The sequence below is a fragment of the Brachyistius frenatus genome, unplaced genomic scaffold, assembly GCF_029030835.1.
Source record: "Brachyistius frenatus isolate BFR_SWC_R1_liver_20210118 unplaced genomic scaffold, ASM2903083v1 Contig_214, whole genome shotgun sequence".
In the NCBI taxonomy this organism is placed as follows: Eukaryota; Metazoa; Chordata; class Actinopteri; family Embiotocidae; genus Brachyistius; species Brachyistius frenatus.
Genome location: NW_027210813.1, coordinates 45,314 through 63,312, shown reverse-complemented (window position 1 = coordinate 63,312; position 17,999 = coordinate 45,314). Strand labels below are relative to the sequence as shown.

General features: G+C 46.1%; 2 protein-coding genes across 6 annotated transcripts; one reads left to right on the top strand and one right to left on the bottom strand.

Annotated features, from left to right (window-relative positions):
• The first annotated feature begins 128 nt into the window (after positions 1–128).
• On the top strand, positions 129–2,043 carry chtf8 (CTF8, chromosome transmission fidelity factor 8 homolog (S. cerevisiae)). The gene is made up of 3 exons (XM_069719401.1): positions 129–210; positions 1,080–1,203; positions 1,407–2,043. The coding sequence occupies exons 1-3, from the start codon at positions 191–193 to the stop codon at positions 1,656–1,658; spliced, it is 396 nt and encodes a 131-aa protein (XP_069575502.1). The 5' UTR covers positions 129–190; the 3' UTR covers positions 1,659–2,043.
• Positions 2,044–3,526: 1,483 nt separating this feature from the next.
• Positions 3,527–14,544, bottom strand: has3 (hyaluronan synthase 3). Of its 5 annotated transcripts, none has more exons than XR_011311865.1 (6): positions 13,949–14,544; positions 8,784–8,877; positions 8,152–8,702; positions 6,519–6,620; positions 3,921–6,075; positions 3,527–3,713 (listed from the first exon to the last, which is right to left on the bottom strand). XR_011311865.1 is itself a non-coding variant. In XM_069719392.1 (5 exons), exons 2-5 carry the CDS (start codon positions 8,875–8,877, stop codon positions 5,146–5,148), a joined length of 1,677 nt encoding a protein of 558 aa, XP_069575493.1. In that variant the 5' UTR covers positions 13,949–14,544; the 3' UTR covers positions 3,527–5,145. The 5 variants fall into 5 exon arrangements, 3 of the variants coding, with proteins under 3 accessions (XP_069575493.1, XP_069575494.1, XP_069575495.1); XR_011311866.1 differs by having other exon boundaries at positions 4,057–6,075; XM_069719392.1 differs by having other exon boundaries at positions 3,527–6,075.
• Between the last annotated feature and the right edge of the window lie 3,455 nt (positions 14,545–17,999).

Here is a 17,999-nt window from a genome sequence, read left to right as displayed (position 1 = left end):
AAGAGCAACGGAAGTACGTCATCACGTTGAGCGTACGCACAAGCAGGCGGGAAATAAATCCGGAATGTAAAACTCGGTGCTGGTTTGTGTCGAAGCTGCTCGTTTGGAGCATTTTAACGTTAATATTCTGATAAATAATCGATTTATTCACGTTAATGTTACCGGACACTGTTTGTTTTCTGACGGGACGATGGTTCAAATAGTCATCAGGTGAGAACCGTAAACTTGACCTGTTATTACCCGATAATAAATGTGTTGTTAGCAGTTCATACGCAGAAGTTAGTGAGTTTAATACAAGAATCAAAAGGTAAAACCTCAAGTTGTATTTATGAAGTGCGTGAGTGGAAGTTGGTGCATGCCGAACTGAAAAGCAACACGATTGGTATTAAACATGTTCCTATGTTTTACATCATGTCTACTTTCACTCAGTGTCCGTGTAAACGGAGGAAGTTCACGATATTTGAATGGAGTTTGGTGCGTTGACGGAATGAAGGTGTTTACAGTCTTAAAGTCTGGAAAAACTTTGATTTCAGTTTCCTCAGAAGTTATTAAAAAGTCTCACATTTCACATATAAAGGTCTTAAACATATTTCCAGCCTGCTGGAGGCAAAACATGAATTATACAAAGTTTTAAATGATGTGATTTAACAAATAAACCTGACTTGACTTTAAAATATACTCAGCGTTTTTAATATTTTAAATTTTCTTCTGATAAATTGTTGTCAGGGCTGATGATAATTTGCATAGTTTGGTCAGAACACCTGTCGTACTTACAGTACAAATAAAATACAGGAAAACATCTTCTGTCCGACTAACTTATCAATAACACTGTTTGTTGTTGTTTGTTTAATTTGTTGCACTGTTTTGTTTTGTTTAATTTAATGTTATGATTTTTTTTATATTGTATATTGTACATTTTTTTAATATTTAATATTTTTGACTACCCCTATCTTTTATTCTGTTATTTGTATTGATTTTCCCTGTATCCCAAAATATTAAATTAATTATGAGTTGTCACAGTTAAGTAAACTTTATGGTCGGAAACCTGCAGAAACTCTTCCTGCCTGTTTCTCCTGCAGAGGCAGCGTGGACGGCTGCAGTCCTCCGGAGTGGCTGCAGGTGGAGCTGCAGGGAGAGATCATGTCCAGACACAACTCTGGTCTGGCAGGAAACGTGATGGGAGACCTGCTCTACACCAAAGAGGTGCACGACAGACAGAAAAATATCATTTAGATATTTGATGGAAGAATCCTGGACTGGAACCGGACTGAATCTAATCTGTGTACAAATGAAACGGTCCAAAAATGAACCCACTGCTCCGTCCCGTTCTGTAGCTCAAACAAAAGTCATTTTTTCAAGTTTTTAAGTTCACTCAGTGTAACTGCTCTTCTTACTCCCTCCACCAGGGGGTGCCGGTGCTGATCGTCGGTCATCACATTCTCTACGGGAAGCAGGTCAAACTGGAGAAGCCCTTCGCAGTCCTCACCAAGCAATCGAGCCGATCGCAGGATGGCGACGATGCCACGCAGGTCGCCATGGAGACGGACCAGCAAGGACTCGCCTCCACGTCGTACTCCGTGTACGCGCTCATTAAACGGAAGCTGATCTTCAAGACGCGCCCCAAACCCATCATCACTAACGTACCAAAGAAGGTGTAGCGGAGCTCCGCCTCTTTAACGACTGCACGACGACCCCGAGAATCAAACTGTTTGAGATGAGTAATAAAAGCTGGGATGTCAGTTTGATGTCTCAGCGACAGGAAATGGAAAACAGAGACTCGTCATCAGCTCGAGTGTTTTGAAAATGCAGATCGTTGGTTTGTTGACTTTGTTCCTGGATTTTTCTGCCGGCAGTTTTTTGTTGCCAACACTTCAAATGAGGCATCAGTGGGCGGGGCTTAATGGCTGCATTCAACACCCAAATTGGAACTTAATTTCAAAAATATCTGCAAAAGAGGGAGGAGGTCGGGGCGGACAGATGGATCGACACAACGTGTATTTAAAGTTCAAGCTCTTCATCAATAACAATTAAAGATGTTTTTGTAACGCTGGTTGTTGCTTTTTCTGTCAGGAATATTGAATATCGTAAAGAAATAGTTCCGATTTAAAGTGACAGAAATATTCTGCAACCTATGTGTGTGGGTTGCCGTGGTGACATCTTGCCGCAAAATAAAAAATGTTGATCACAACAATCAAGGACCTGACTAGCTGGCACCGCTCGGTACTCCAATCAATAGTTAGTTCATGTTTCTGAGCCCAAGCGCTGAACGATTTCTACTTTTTAACCTGCTTATTCTCAGTAAAGTTAGAAAACCACGACTTTTCCACTCGGACGCGGTGAATAAATGTGAATTAAAATTACACAACATGAATCCGTTTTAAACTTCAGAAATTAAAAGTTTACTGAAACAACTGTCAAATATTCATTAGAAACAGCTGAAGGTATTTAAATATCTGATATAAGAGTTGGAGTTAACAACACTTCAACATGTCGCCAGAATATTTACAGAGTGTGTGTTTGATGAAGGAGTTTCCCAGCAGTAAAAAGTTGGAGTGAAGAGAGCGATTCATTGAGCTGTGGTAAACCTGCAGCTCCTTTTACACACACACACACACACACACACACACACACACACACACACACACACACACACACACACACACACACACACACACACACACACACACCCTCTCATACACACACTTACACACACCCTCTCATACACACTCACACATGTTTGTAAAGCGGTACGTAGAGCCGTGTGGTTAAAGTCGGCTCAGTCACTTTAATCAGTGACTTCAGCAGTGAAACTCTTCATCTGTTCAGATCAAATAAACTGAAGCGCTTCAATAATGCAGCTTTTCATTGACAGATTCTGTGAAGACGTTCGTATTCACAGGAAACTTTAAAAACGATTAACTATCCTTTACAGAGATCTTAAATATCCTGTAAACAGACAAGTTATGATGTCAATCACAAGTCTTGGATGTTGGAAAACAGTTTGGAAGGTCAAAACGGTCAAAATGGTAAATTTTTTGAAAAAACTAAACACTTATTTATAGAATATCTATATTCTTTAATCAGTAGTTTTGCAGATTTTTTTTTTTTTTTGCACGCGTTGGAAATCCATCCCGCCGGCGTAGCTACGTCGTTACCACGGCAACTCTTGCAGATAGGTCGTTGATTTCTGGACAGCAACAATTCGGATTAGCCTGCAGTCAGAACAAAGCCTGAACACACCGGGGAGAGGAGGACAACGAGGGACAGACCATAACTAATAACTAAATCCTCTGGAGAAATAAACGTCTTTGAGGATCCTGAAAAGTGCAATGTAGATCAAATTTATTATTATTATTATTATTATTATTAGATAGAAAATGTCTGGGTGGATAAAGTCGTCTCCTGATAAATCAAACAGTAATGTGTCTCTTCCATCTCATCATCAGAAAGCTAAATTACCTGAGCAGGTATTTCCACATCCCAAATATCATTTAAAATGTCGAATAAGCTGATGTCCACAAACATGAATTCTTCAAACTGTATTTTTCTCTTTAACTGAACGTACAAACACAGAAAACCAAAGACTGAACCAGAACATCGTGAAGGAAAAAGTCCACGTTTAACTCACGGAGAGGTTCAGTGTTCACGATCAATGGGACGATTGTTTTCAGGACAGGAAGCATGTTTCATGATGGTGGACAAATTCCAGCATCCTGTGATGCCCAGAGACAGAAACAGCAGAAGAAGAGGAAGAAGAAGAAGAAGAAGCAGAAGAAGAAGAAGCAGAAGAAGAAGAAGAAGAAGAAGAAGAAGAAGAAGAAGAAGAAGAAAACAACATGATAGGAAGTTAAAGAGGAAACGTCCACCACTGAAACACTGAAACAGACGAAGAAGAAATCTCTTTGGTGTTCAGTCTTTACTCTAAACAGACCGACATCTGGCGTAGAAACGTTAAGAGAACGGCATCCGGTAGGAAAACATCCGCTACGACAAAATCAAGTTTTGGCACCTTTACGACATTAAAAAAAAAAGTCTGTGAATGAAAGAACGACTCACTGGAGGCTGTCAACGGAGAGTTGGACCGACAATAAGTTAACGACGCTCAACAGTACCACGGATACACTGCGTGGTCGGAGAGTTCGTAGAGTTCGTAGAGTTTGTAGAGTTCGGAGAGTTTGTAGAGTTCGTAGAGTTCGTAGAGTTTGTAGAGTTCGTAGAGTTCGTAGAGTTTGTAGAGTTCGTAGAGTTTGTAGAGTTCATAGAGTTCGTAGAGTTTGTAGAGTTCATAGAGTTCGTAGAGTTTGTAGAGTTCATAGAGTTCGTAGAGTTTGTAGAGTTCATAGAGTTCGGATTGTCTGTAGACGGAACAGAAGCAGCTGATTGTGCTGAAAACACTCGAGGACAGACTCCTGAAAAACATCCACACGAGTCCTCTCAACGTTCCCTGAGGAGTTTCAGGTCACTGCGATGCCTCCCGTCTCCACCGGGGGAGCAGCAACACCTTCCTCACATCACGGATTCAGACCGTTCGTCAGACACCTCATCAAATGTGCATTGAAATCGATATAGATATTAATATGGATTTGTTTCCTGTGCTGATGAATCCCAAAAAGAAAACACAACTGTAGCTAACGTACGTTACTTGTATTTGTGTATTATCTCCAGTCCTTTTTGTTGTTTTCCTTCTTCTTTCATTTTTGTACTCAAACCAACGAGATCCGGTTTTCGAGTCTTTCTGACGCGACAGTTCCTGTTCAGTTTTCTTTGCGTCCGTTTGAACACTTCAGCATCTCTTATTTCGGTTAATTCTCTTGAACATAAAGAAACTGACTTTGTTTCTTTTCTTGCTTTATAATCATTTAAAGAACCACAGTTTCACCACCGACCTGTGGCCATCGGCTACCTGACGTGGTTCTGGGCGGGTGGAGGACCCCCTCCGGCCCGGTTCAGGTTGGGTTTGTTCAGTGTGAAGCACCATTGATGTAATCGGAGAGCTGCGTGGATCCGGTCGTCTTTGAGTCTCAGATTCACACCTTTGTAGCACCAGTGATGAAGACGTGTTCCCGGTTCTTCCCTGCAGCAGTTCACCGGGTCAACACGGACCTCGCTGAGTCCAACTCAGACGTCCCAGCAGCCTCTCTGGGTTTACGCCTCTGCGTACGGCAGGTGATACCGCTCCTCCCTCTTGTTGCACCGCTTGGCGACGATAGCCAAGTAGAGCACCAGCAGGATGAGCCAGTAGCAGGCGTAGAGTATCGTCCCCGCGATCAGCAGGGCTTTCTCCGTCTCACTGAACGGCTCCTGCGTCTCGCAGTAGACCGTGTAGGCCACGCCCCCCAGCAGCAGCACCGCCCACACCGTGACGGGCACGGCGCCGATGAGGTTGACGACGATCTTCCTGCGGCCCGAGGTGCCCCATCCGGCCTTGTTGATGGTGAGCAGGGCGAAGATCTTAGCGGGCAGCAGACTGGACATGTAGAGCAGAGAGTAGAGCGACATGAAGATCATCACCAGGCTGCCGCGCAGGAAGCAGGCGTAGGTGGCCTTCACCATCCCGACCAGCTGCACGGTCAGCAGGAAGAGCAGGATGTTCCACAGTCGGCCGCGGTAGAACAGGTGGATGACGGTGGCCACCAGGAAGAAGGGGAAGAAGCCGGTGACCACGGACTCGTAGGTCATCCAGAGACTGTGCTTGTGGAACCACAGGGCGTTGTAGAGCCACTCGCGGAAGTACGACTTGCTCCATCGAGTCTGCTGGTTGAGCCAACGCAGGTACTGGGTCGGCGTCTCCGTCTGGCACTGCGACCGCGCCGTGAATTTGGTCTTGTAGCCGAAGCTGAGCACGCGGTTGGTGAGGTGCCGGTCGTCGCCGAAGCTGCACTTAGAGCCCAGGAAGGTCTGGTGGTACCAGGGCTCCAGGAAGCGCTGCAGCAGCGAGTTCCTGTACATGCCCAGTGGGCCGCTGATGCACTGGACGCAGCCGAAGTAGGACTGGCAGGCTCGCTCGATGTTGAAGGCCATCCAGTACCGCACGCTGCTGAGGAAGGAGATCCACGAGTCGTACTTGTTGAGGATCTGGAGGAGGTGCAAAGAAATGCGTTAAAGATGGAAAGAAAAAGGAAAATCTTACATCGACTGCAATGGTTTGTCATTTTTAGCTCCAGGGACCAATGAAACTAAAAGGTTCCTTCAACTCTGGGGTCTAAAATCCCGTAAAGATCAGTAGAACTAGTCACCAGATGTTTCAGAAAAGAAAGTCCGGATAGTTCTGTAGAGTTTCAGGGTTTTGGGTGATGAAGTCCTTCCTGACGGAGATCCCTGATGCTGTGAGCTAAAAGTCCTTCTGGGCGGACGATTCCTGAGACTGACTCAACGTTTAAAGGTGATTCCTGTAAAAACCCGGTTTGTCGAACCCTCGTCTCCGGGCGATGAACCCAACCTCCCTGACCGACCGCCGGACTTCGTCACGACTTACACGCCGTCTTTCAAACGTTTTTTTATGACTGACAGAACTTTACCTGCACGTCTCCACCGACTCCGCCCACCATCGGATCATCCTCCAGGATCTTCAGCATTTCGATGGTACAAGCTGGGTCCAGAACCGTGTCCGAGTCACACACCTGAGACACACACACACACACACACACACACACACACACACACACACACACACACACACACACACACACACAGGTTAGAGTTAACGGGTCGGACACACTGAAGCAGCGGTCGGAGAGACTGCAGGTGTTGCAGAACATCCAGGAGAGAAATGAGAGGCTGCTGACGGAGATCCCAGCTGCTCCACAGCCTCGGGTCAGCTGTGGACATGACCTTTGACCTCCTCCCTGCAGGGACACGGAGGGAGTGCAACAGCTGCTATGAAGAGCGAGGTCATCGTCTGACCTTTGGAATGCAGGTTCATAAACTCTGATGGACTTTCAGTCTGAAGATTTACATTTCCTGATTTAAGGTGCTGATTTACGGCGAGGTGAGATACCCAACGACGCCCCCTGATGGTGGTCACGGTGGTGTCCGCAGATCATCGAGCCCTCAATCAACCTTCAAAATGACTTTTTAAGGCCTTAAATCCACCTTTCAAAGGTCTTAAAACCACAGCAGCCATAGTAGATGAGCTTTAGGTTTCGTTTTCTCATTTTAAAATCTTGGTCAGATAAGGAGACGTAGCGCCACCTCAGGCTGGTTGCAGCAGTAAAAACAAAAGATGAATTTGAAGACTTCTTTCAAAACGTTCTTGGCAAAGGTAGCTTCCTAACGAGTCAGCTGTTTATCTGGGGTAACGACTTTTTGGGCAAATTTAGCAGCTGATTATAAAGTTATCGATAACAAAACTTTAAGGACCTTCTGATTCCTGTAAATGTCTCATTCCATTTGGTTTAATCACTCGTCTAACATTACTCAGTGCTACTTATTGTACTAGTACATGACCTTTTTACTTTATCCTCATTTTTACTAAGAAAGGAAGCATTTCGCTCATTGGACAAAAAATATGAGGCATAAAAGAAGAAACTAGCGTTCTGCCATGTACGAACCAGGAAGTGTTGCCGCAGTGTTGTTGGCATCTTAAAATGATTAACGCCGTTTGATTCGTGAGGTTTCGTGCTCTCACACGTTGTGTAGTTGGACTCAGACAGAGTCGATGCAAACAGGGTTCAGTGTCCAGTTTTAAACGTGTTCGTTCACTGACATCACATCAGACCCAGCTGGCTGAAAGACGTCCGGTTGCAGCGAGCAGCTGGAGGTCGACGGGCTTCGTGTGATGTGATTAAACAGTTCACAGCTTCACTGGTGGATCAAGAGGTTTTTTTAAGTTTTAATTCGGAGGCTGCAGCCGAGATCCTCCGTTAATTTAACGTGAAAACTCTCTGAAGGACGGACGCTCGTTCAGCAGCAACTACAAAGTAAAAGTTAAACTGTTCCAGGTCTCGGCTGACAAATGCTGCATCCTACATTTCCCATAATGCAACACAAACACCTGTGTGTTTTAAACACAGGCTTTCCTTTAAAGAGTGAAGTCCTTTCACATCATTGGGGTTATTTTCTCCATCTGTTACCGGGGGCGACGTGGCCCTATAACCTGAACAGATCTTGTTTTTTACATGCGTATTGATATCTGTGTGGGCGTGGCCTCACCTGCACGTAGTCCACGCTGTCCCCCAGCGCTTTAAAGGCCGTGTACATCACCTCCCTCTTGCCCCCCCACTCCTGCATGATGCAGGAGTAGCGGCAGCCTCTGACCAGCCGTGCCGCCCGAGCCGCCTCCTCCATGTGCACCGTGCTCCGCCCACCGCCTCCGACTCCTCCTCCTCCACCACCGTCGCTGTGGTAGTTCCCCTTCCACACCATGCTGCCGGCCTGGTCGGCCCCGCCCATCACCTCCTGGAAAATGTCCATCATGTAGCGGTCCTCGGGCCGGTTCCCGTCCACCACCAGCACCACCTTCAGGCCCGGGAAGGAGATGCGGCGGATGCTGCGCAGGCACTTCCTCAGGTAGTCCGGGTCCTCCTGGTAGGCGGCGATGCAGAGGGCGGCGGAGCGGCGGAGGTGCTGCGGCCGGGCGGGGCTCCTCATCCGCCGATGCTCCAGGAAGGCGAAGAGGCTCTGCAGGAAGAGGTGGAGGGAGAGGAAGGCACCATAGAGGCCGAAGGAGAGGTGGTGCTGCTCGGTGTGGATGAACTGGTAACCTTCATCACAGACAAACTCAGATTAGAAAAACAAGCGCGTTCACCTTCATGCAGGTGTTTCTGTGTGTGATGGAAGTTAACCTGTGACGTAGGCCAGCAGGATGGTGAACAGGACCACCGCTGCAAAAAGGGTGGTGACCACGATGTTCAGCGCATTCCTGCAGCGAGAGGGCATCTGGGGGCGGAGCAGGAAGTGAGGTGGCCGCAGAGGTGAGAACCAGGAAGTGAAGGGAGCAGGAGGCGGGATGCGAGGAGGGAAGATGAGGTGAGTAAATGGAGGACACAAACTCAAACCTAATTTTGAGAGGTTAAGATTCCACCTATGGGATTAAATGAGTCATAATATTCTCATCTTTCCTTCACTGATTAAACTTTCTCTTCTGCTGCAAATCTTTCTTGTTTCAGTTTTGAATTCATATAAACTATATAAAAGTGCTCGTAGCTTCGGTTAGCGTCAGACATGTTGAGGAAGTCGTCATACGTAGCGAGAAAAGGTACAAAAAACCTCCACGTGGTCAGAAAAGTCCAAATTAATCTGATTCCACTGAAATTTAGTTTCCGTTCTCTCACAACGTTTGTCGTCAATTTACTTTCAGAAGAAGTTATTTATTGCAAATTCCTCAAGTATTCCACACCAGTAGCTTCTGAAACGGCTGCACACACAACAAACCAATATGTTGTTCTGCACACGTGTCAGGCGTGTTGTTCTGCACACGTGTCAGGCGTGTTGTAGGAGGTCTGCAGGGCCTCTGGACTCTCACAGAGTCATTTCCTTTTTCCTTCCATCTTTACTGTCGCTATGGTTACAGCCTCTGTGCTCCTACTGGTCGAATAAAGAAAACTGTCAGTAGCATCCATTGTCGTCCACTATGATCAGCAACACGGGATTAAACCATCAGCTCATCTTCAAACCACTTCGGGATATTTTTGATGGATTCCGATACTTCGAGAGTACGTGTTATTCTTTGTTTCCGTTTCCATCATTACTTTTAGCTATTTACTTTTCGATAACCATTTAACCCATTACTTTGTGGATATTTATATTTACAGCTAACTTTAATCCAGTACTTTTACCTAACATGTTTCCTTTGGCTAACTATTTACTTTTTCCCATAAATATTTAATCCATTACTTTTGAGTAACTATTTTTAACGAACCTTTCAATCGACTGCTTCCAGCGAACTACTTGGATTTTGCTGCTCTTGTGACACCTTTAGGTGTATTTTCATGGACCAGGCTGCAGACCTTTTTAAAAATTCTATATTAATCCCTATTGTTGTTTTTTCCCCAAATTAGTTGATAAATGTCGGCTACATCCAGTAAAAGTAAAAGTCGCCGCTATGGTTCCTGTAGCTCCTGTTCTGATGTCTCTCTGGGATTTTGTACATTATTATTCAGTTATTGTTCTCCTACTAATACAGCTGTTGTTGTTGTTACTACTGATGCTAACAGTACTACTATAACTACTCCTACCGCGATCAGTACGACTCCACAACAACCACCGGGACCCCTGCTGCCATACAACTGTCCTCCCATCAGCCCCCTGCTGCTCCTTCTTGCCTCTCTGGGTTAATAGCTTTAATTAAAGGCCAGGCGGGGTTTGGCCAGCGCTCAGGATCAGTCCTAACGAACAATTCTGTCCTTTCATTCATGAAATTACCTCCTGCCCCCCCTCCCCCAACCACTCCTCCACCCCACCTGGCCCACGCTGGAGGCACAAACTCATATTTATATTTTGCATTCAGCTCTGTGGGACTGACAGATTTATCTGACTGGACGTACAGATTTACATCCTGGCAGCGAGTTGTTTGTTCACCACGGACCTGAACTCTTCGGGGGAAACCGTCTGTGGGACATTCGAGGTCCTGACAAAAAGGGGAATTTTGCGAGTAGAGGTTTTGGATCACATACAAAACATTTTTCCTCTCAAGCTTTGTTTTCGTGTGTCATCACGGCCATTTAGAGGTTCTTCACAATCTTTTCCAAACCAGAACTTTGTACTTGTCCCAGTTTCTCTAAAATCAGACTCTCCTTTTCTATGTAGCTTTTTCTTTCCAAGTTGTGTCTCCTGCCTGAATAATCTGGTGACACTGCTGCTGTAATTTGGAGCATCAGTCAGAATCATGAAGTCAATTTAAGAAGAAATGTGAAATGTCTGAGTTGGTTTACCCAAATTACAAATGAAATGAGTGTTATTTGTTTTCAAATCGATTTCTTGTTTTTTTTCCATCCTTTATATTAAGATAACTATATGGGACCTGTTGTCTCGTACCTGAAGACACTTCCATTATTCATCCATCAGTTTAGCTGACCAACTTTAACTTTTTAACCAACAGCTCTATTTATCTGTCACTTTGAACTAATCCAAATATATCTATCTCGACCATTAGATTTAGCTAACTATTTACTTTTAGCCAACCAATTAATCCACTACTTTTAGACTATTTATTATTTTTTGCAATGTATTGCAGTGACCTCTTCTGTTTCTCGTAGCTGAATGTTTAGATTTCTCTACTTTTTTTTTTTTTTATTAAACTGGGTCGAAGACGTTTTCTTTTGGTTCCAGTTCCCCCGGTTGGTTGGGAATCACCGGTGTCCCCCTGGGATCTGTGTATGGATCCCTTTTTGTGGGGTGGGAGGGGGGGGGGGCATAGAGGGCCAAAGAGTAAAGAGCTCCTGCTCAGTATGTGATCCACGGTGGATTATTTAGCAGCAGGACGAGGCAGCGAGGTCGGGACGCCCCGGGGGCCACAGGCCAGATAACAAGCAGCCAGTAACACTGAGCATTTGATTAGAGGGCCGCGGTCACCAGAGGGGGTGTTGGCAGGTCGGGAGCTCGGATTAGGAACCGGGGGGGGACACGACAGGTGCAATTAGCCCCGAGGTTACGTCTGCCGGGCTATCGGGACGGCAGCACAGCGACAAGTCTGTGTTTCATCGGGCGAATTCTGAAGAGTGGAATCAAACTTGAACGCACCGACCGCATCTACCGGCCTATTAAACCAGTTTATGATTCATAACCTTTCTGGACATCGAAGCGGCGTTCATTAAAAGGCACGTCATGCTAATTAGAGGCATAATTCAGCTTGACTCTGAGTTTAGAAACTGCCGAGCTGCGGTTGGAAAAACGAACCTTTCACCAACATCTCAGGAGCAAGTTTCTACTTGAACAGAAATCCACAGAAACCAACGCCGTGAAATGACACATCATCAAAACTGTGAAAGAGGAGAGAAGGTAAATAAAAATGTGTCATCACCTTGTCGTCATAAAAAAATAAATCCTGCAATCTTCAGTATGAAATCAATCCCTCTGGGAAAAAGTCACATTTCTGAAGTGAAAAAAGGACATTTCTGAGTCTTGAAGTCCTCACAGACTCTTTATGTTTCACCCACATGTCCAGAGTCACTGATTCACCAGGTCCACCTCCAGATCCACGTTAGGATCCACCAGATCTTCATTTTACAGAGGATTCAGGATGCAGGGAAGTCCAAACTGTTAAATGAGCCACTTTAGGTACAAAAAAAAAAGAATCTAGAATAAAGAAAAATTACACAAATCAGATGAGTAGGAATATTCCCAGTCGGCCACCTGAGAAGGATTTCCTGCTTTCAGGGCCTGAAGCTGGTGGAGTTCAGGTGTCAGAGGTGTGACTGAATGATGGTTTGGCCTCAGCACAGGAACTTTTACGTAGCTGAAGGAGGAGGGAGGGGGGGGGGGGGGCTATGTTTGGCAAAAGAGTATTGGGTGAAGCAGGAGAAGCGGGGGGGGGTAACATGTGATCAATGCCTTATTGTTAACCTCATGAATGACATCATGTTTTCTGATGATTCATGAGTAACTGTAATAACTGAATATTTTTCACACAATGGACAAACTAAACTGTACTCGGTAGCCAGCCCCTAGTGGTCCTCAGTGGTACTACAATCTTAAGGCACTTTCCACATTTCAGACCTGAAGACTACGAATATTTGTATATACAGTGAGTTCATTACTAATTATAATTGTAGTTAAGTTTGGTATTTGAGCCCAAAGATTTATGACAGAACAGCTGCATTACAACCACAGACTGTTTCTAAAAGAGTTCGTAGCTTCAGGTCTGTAAAATGGTTCCGATCCAGAAGTGTCTTCAGCTGCAATACCAGCGAGTGCCACTAGAGGTCGGCTCCAAAAAGCCTCCGGCTCCATAGACTCCCATTCAACTTCTCTCATCAAATCCAAAGTGAATAAAATGTGTCCATCAGTTCTCTCGGTGTTGTTAGCTAAAGTCACTCCTTCTTCTTAGTTTTCTGGAGGTCCATCTGAAAATAATCCCTCATTCATTAGAAAAGAAGATTCAAGAAGACCTGTTTTTGGGGGCGTGTCTGTTTGATTGACAGGCCTGTGGTGCAGTCAGGTTACAGCTATCGGTGGGCGGGACGTAGTATCGTCGGGTTTCCGATCAGATCGGTCCAACGATGACATCACTGATGGTTGATGACGTCACTGCTGATTCTGATTGGTTACAACCTGGAAACTTTTTGAATGGGAGTCAATGGAGCCGGAGGTTTTTTGGAGTCAGCCTCTAGTGGTCCTCGGTGGTATTGCAGATGAAGGCACTTCTGCATTGATCTCACTTGTCAGACCTTTTCTACCCGGTCTGTGGTCGACCGGACCAAATAAGGTTGTAATAACAAAACTACTGAGTGTGTTCAAATGAAAAGTGAGTTTTATTACTTTATTATTTATTATTATTACTAACTGTGGCTATAATCCCAGTTGAGCAGCATGTCTGCTTCACCTCCTCTCTGTCCAGGAGGAGGCTGTCGGACACCAGCAGCTTTGTGTAAAAGGTCCACTGATGTCGTGGAAAATCAAACAGGAGTGCGTTTTCTTTGGAGCCTTCAAACAGGCTGATTCCTAACGGCTCTGGAGGCTCTCCATTCTCTGAGTCACTTTACAGCAGTTAGAGGAGAAAGGAGCTGCAGGACTGGACCTGGACCTCCTTCAGCCCTGTTCAAGACATTATTAGCAACTCTACCTCACACTGCAAACATCCACACAAGCCTCCGCTGTCTGAACGCTCATTATTCCACTTCTTCCTCAAACTTTCCAGCCAGTTTGTGTCCCTGAACACGTTCCTGAATACTTTATTATCCTGCTGAAGCTTCAGTCTGATCACATCTTCATCCGCTGGACTTCTACTAGAAGGTTTAATCTCATCTGTTGGTGGTAGACAAGTGTTGGTAGATTAAATTGAAAGTCTTACCTTCCTGATCCACTGGACCCTCCGTCTCCGTCTCCCCCCCAGATCTGGGTGCGTGCGTCGGGCCGGGACGTCCAGCCCTCTCCTCCCCTCAGACAGCGCTCTCCTTGTTCTGTCCCCCTCCTCCCTCCAGCTCACACTACATCTTTATTTCAGCTTCGCTCGCTTAATTCAGGAGATCCCACATCCAAAAATACAGCAGGCAGCTCAAACCGCCAGCCTCGACCACGTCTGAGAGCCAGCCGCCTCCTCCTCCTCCTCCTCCTCCTCCACCTCCTCCTCCCTGTATCTCCCCGGACTCTCCCAGGGCATGAAGCCCCCCAGCTGAGAGGTGATCAGAGGTGCTCGTCCGGCAGCTGCTGCTGCGGTGTCTGCAGGTTCTGGGTAGCAGCTCGTGTTCCTCCGGTGGGGTCCATCCCACCTCCTGGTTCTGACCGGGAGCCGCGGAGGTCTGAAGGTGACGACGAGGAGCACAGCAGGAGCTCGACCTGACGTCTCCTTCGTCCCCGGTCTCTCTGCTCCTCTTCCTCCTTTGCTCTGCTGCAGTGTCGGCTCCTTCCTGCAGCCTGACTCCTCCGTCCCGCCTGGCCGGCTGGCAGCTCCACACTGCCGAGCGGCTCCTTCACCCCCCCTGTCCCCCTCCCCTCCCCGGACTCCCGAATCTGCTCCTCATCTCTCTGCAATGCAGCCAGCAGCAGCTCCAACAAGCCCGGGGACTGTTAGAGGAGCTGCTCTCCTCTCCTCCTCACTCAAAGCATCCTTTATAGGCTTATTTAACTCCTCTCCTTCCCCTTTTCCTCTCCTCCCCCCTTCCCTCTCCTCTCCCCTCCTCTCCTCTCCTTCCTCTCTTCTCTTCTCCTCTCCTCTCCTCTCCTCTCCTCTCCTCTCCTCTCCTCTCCTCTCCTCTCCTCTCCTCTCCTCTCCTCTCCTCTCTTTCCCCCTTCCCTCTATTCCCCTCTCCCCTCCCTCCTCCTCTCCTCCCGTCTTCCTCTCTCTCTCCTCTCCTCTCCCTCTCCTCTCCTCTCCTCTCCTCTCCTCTCTCTCCTCTCCTCTCCTCTCCTCTCCTCTCCTCTCCTCTCCTCTCCTCTCCTCTCCTCTCCTTCCTCCTCTCCTCCTTTATGGGCTTATTTATCTTCCGTCCCTCCCTCCCTCTCTCCCTCTGCTCCCCTCCTTCCTCCTCTCCTCCTTTATGGGCTTATTTATCTTCCCTCCCTCCCTCCTCTCCCCCTTCCCTCCCCTCCCCTCCTTCCTCCTCTCCTCCTTTATGGGCTTATTTATCTTCCCTCCCTCCCTCCCTCCCTCCCTCCCCTCCTCCCTCCTCCCTCGAGGCTGAGCTGCTGACATCCTGCAGGTTCTGGTTGGACAAAGTGCAGCGTGTCTCTGAGAATCGATGGTCGTCTGTCGGCTGAAACACGGTGAAGTCAGATCATTTAAAATCAAACATTTATGTCCGTCTTCATCGTCTCTGACACACCAGGAGATCTAATGACCGTAAAACACCTCTCAGGGCTTCAGCACCTCCTTCCACACAAGGTGAAGGTTAAACATGGGAAAGAATCAGTAACTCACTGAGTAGAAATGGTGTTCCTCAGGGTGATATCCTGGGTCCACTTCGGTTTTAAATGTACATTATTTTTCCACCTCAGTACTTTTTAATTTTAAAATGTCCCGGGCTCCACTTCAGCTCCGTCTTTGACTAGTCTTCAATCTGCTTTGGGCAATGTCCAAGAACCACTTCTTCAATAATTAAAATCAGAATAAAAAAAAACAAGTGCAAACATTCGCCACCTCTGTTTACTTCCATTAAACCATAAAACTTTTCAGAAATGTCAGTTATGATTTAAATTCAACACTTGACTCAAAAGTAAAAAAACAAGCTTGGTTTTAAGTTTTAAGCCCGACTTTCCTTCTCAAACCGTAAAACTAACATTTGAAACAAACTTTCATGACTGTAAAGAACTAAAAATATGAATCTCCCAACTACTTAATATCTCTTTTACCATTAAAATCTTGCAGCTACACACCCTGGATGTTCCCTTTGTGCCCACCAACCAAGAGTTCATTAACCTTCACATTTATACATGACTGCACTTCTTAAAAGGCAGAATGAGACGTGTATTAAAATCATCTTCCTTGTAACATTTCAGTATCATTAACAACCACAAATAATATATTTTGGAGGAAACGGTTGCTACCTTGTTGGTTTTAGTGTTTGCATATGTGGATGTTGAGGAGGACATGTCCGGCTGCCTGGTTCGGGAGCCCGACTCCTCTACCTGCAGCAATAAGCTTCAAACCTTTTTAATAAAGCATATAAGTAGAAGAAGCTGAAACATCCCTGCTTCTGACTGTTAGCTTGTTAGCAGGGCGCCCAGCTGGTCCAAAGTACCAATGACCTTGGTCAAAATGCTGAGCGGGTTAAAACTCTCTGATCCAATTTAGCATCCCATTTATGGTTTTTAAGCTTTCTATTGTTGCTCTCAGAAAACGAGGCTGATGGTGAAACCTGCCTGAAACGGGGAGCCGTGTTTCATCCCGTTCACAGAGAGGGTCGTCCTCCTCGCAGATGGAGGCGCGGCCGCCATCTTGACCTTGATTGGAAGGAGGATTCGTGGCTGCAGGCAGAAATGATTTTCCACAAACGTCCTCTGGGATTTTCACGTGGATCTTCTGCTGCGTCCTTCAGCTGTCGGCACAGAAAATAATCATCTCAACACCTCAGAGGACAACCACTCCGCCCTGGTAGCAGAAACATGTGATATGTTGCTTTGAGCTATTTATTACGTCTATCTAGTAATACTCAATACTTTTAGATTAGCACTTAATATCATCTTTAACAATTTTTTACAAATCATTAAATCATTAATCTTTTCATCCCATATTTTATTTATTACTTTTAGTTAACTATTACTGAGATAAGTATAGATTACTTCTAACTACTGCTGTTGGCTAACATGCTTATATTTGAACTGTATTACTAACTTTTAGGAGAGAACAGAGTTTTCCTTCTCATCCAGTTTTGTTTTGTGTTCTCCTTCAAAAACAACCGTTGCACAGCCGGACTGTGAAACTGTTTTCAGTCGTCCATCTACGACCAAAATAACCGCAGGAGGCCTCATTCTGAAAACATGAAGCCGTTGGACTGGAAGTGTTTCTGAGCTTCTGATGACTCGGCGGGAAACAGGAAATAAACCACTTGGAAATCTGTAAAGGATCATTTCTGTTTAATCCTTCTGTAAATAAACTTCATAACGAGTTAGAAATAAAAATAGAAATATGGAGTAGATATTTAGTGTGAAACTTCCTTTTGTTGGTGTTCTTCTCCTGCAGCCCTTAAAGGACTTAAAGGATCCGTTCGCTCTTTTTAATGCCTCATAACCAGCGTCTGAGATCAGATCATCCAGCAGTGAGGTGCTGCTAACAGAAACCTTCTCTAGAAGCTGCGTAGCGCCGCCTGCCACGGCGACACCTTGACTCCACGCCGGGGAGAAACATCCACGGACCGCACACATCTCCGCCGCTCCGCCTGTTTGCTGCTGTCGGTTCACACGGGGAGCGGCGTGGAGGTCGCGTGGAGGTCGCGCCTCGGACGCTCCTCCACTCGTCGCCTTAGAGGACCAAACAAAAGAAGGAATGTCTGGTTCCTCCGTCGGCCGTGAACGGTTCAAACCCGCTGAACTCCGCGTGGCCTCGTTCACAGGAAGCAGGACGGTTTATTGTTCCGGCCTCCAGCTCACGTTGAGGTCAGAACCACAGAAGAAGAAATCACGTCGTCGACGGACCGCCGCCGTGTTTTCAAAGACGTAAAGACGAAACTCTGATCGGGTCCGACGGGCTTCAATCAGTTTCTCTACTGACGTCAAGGATGGAGTCTGATGGGGACCATCCACCTCAGCACCACCCGACCTCCATCCACGAGGCTCCTCAGCACCGCCCAACATGTTGGTCAGACACTAAACTGAATGTTATCTAAAAGTCACTATTAGAACAGTATTTTTCAGCAGTTTAATTCATCATTAATAAAAAAAAATTATAATCTAAGAAACAAATCCAG

Coding starts and splice junctions, on each gene's coding strand:
- chtf8 (XM_069719401.1), top strand. CDS start 191: ATGGTTCAAATAGTCATCAG. Junction 211..1,079: donor ATGGTTCAAATAGTCATCAG/GTGAGAACCGTA, acceptor TTTCTCCTGCAG/AGGCAGCGTGGACGGCTGCA. Junction 1,204..1,406: donor ACCTGCTCTACACCAAAGAG/GTGCACGACAGA, acceptor TCCCTCCACCAG/GGGGTGCCGGTGCTGATCGT.
- has3 (XM_069719392.1), bottom strand. CDS start 8,877: ATGCCCTCTCGCTGCAGGAATGCGCTGAACATCGTGGTCACCACCCTT. Junction 8,703..8,783: donor CCTGCTGGCCTACGTCACAG/GTTAACTTCCAT, acceptor TCTGTGATGAAG/GTTACCAGTTCATCCACACC. Junction 6,621..8,151: donor ACAGCGTGGACTACGTGCAG/GTGAGGCCACGC, acceptor TGTGTGTCTCAG/GTGTGTGACTCGGACACGGT.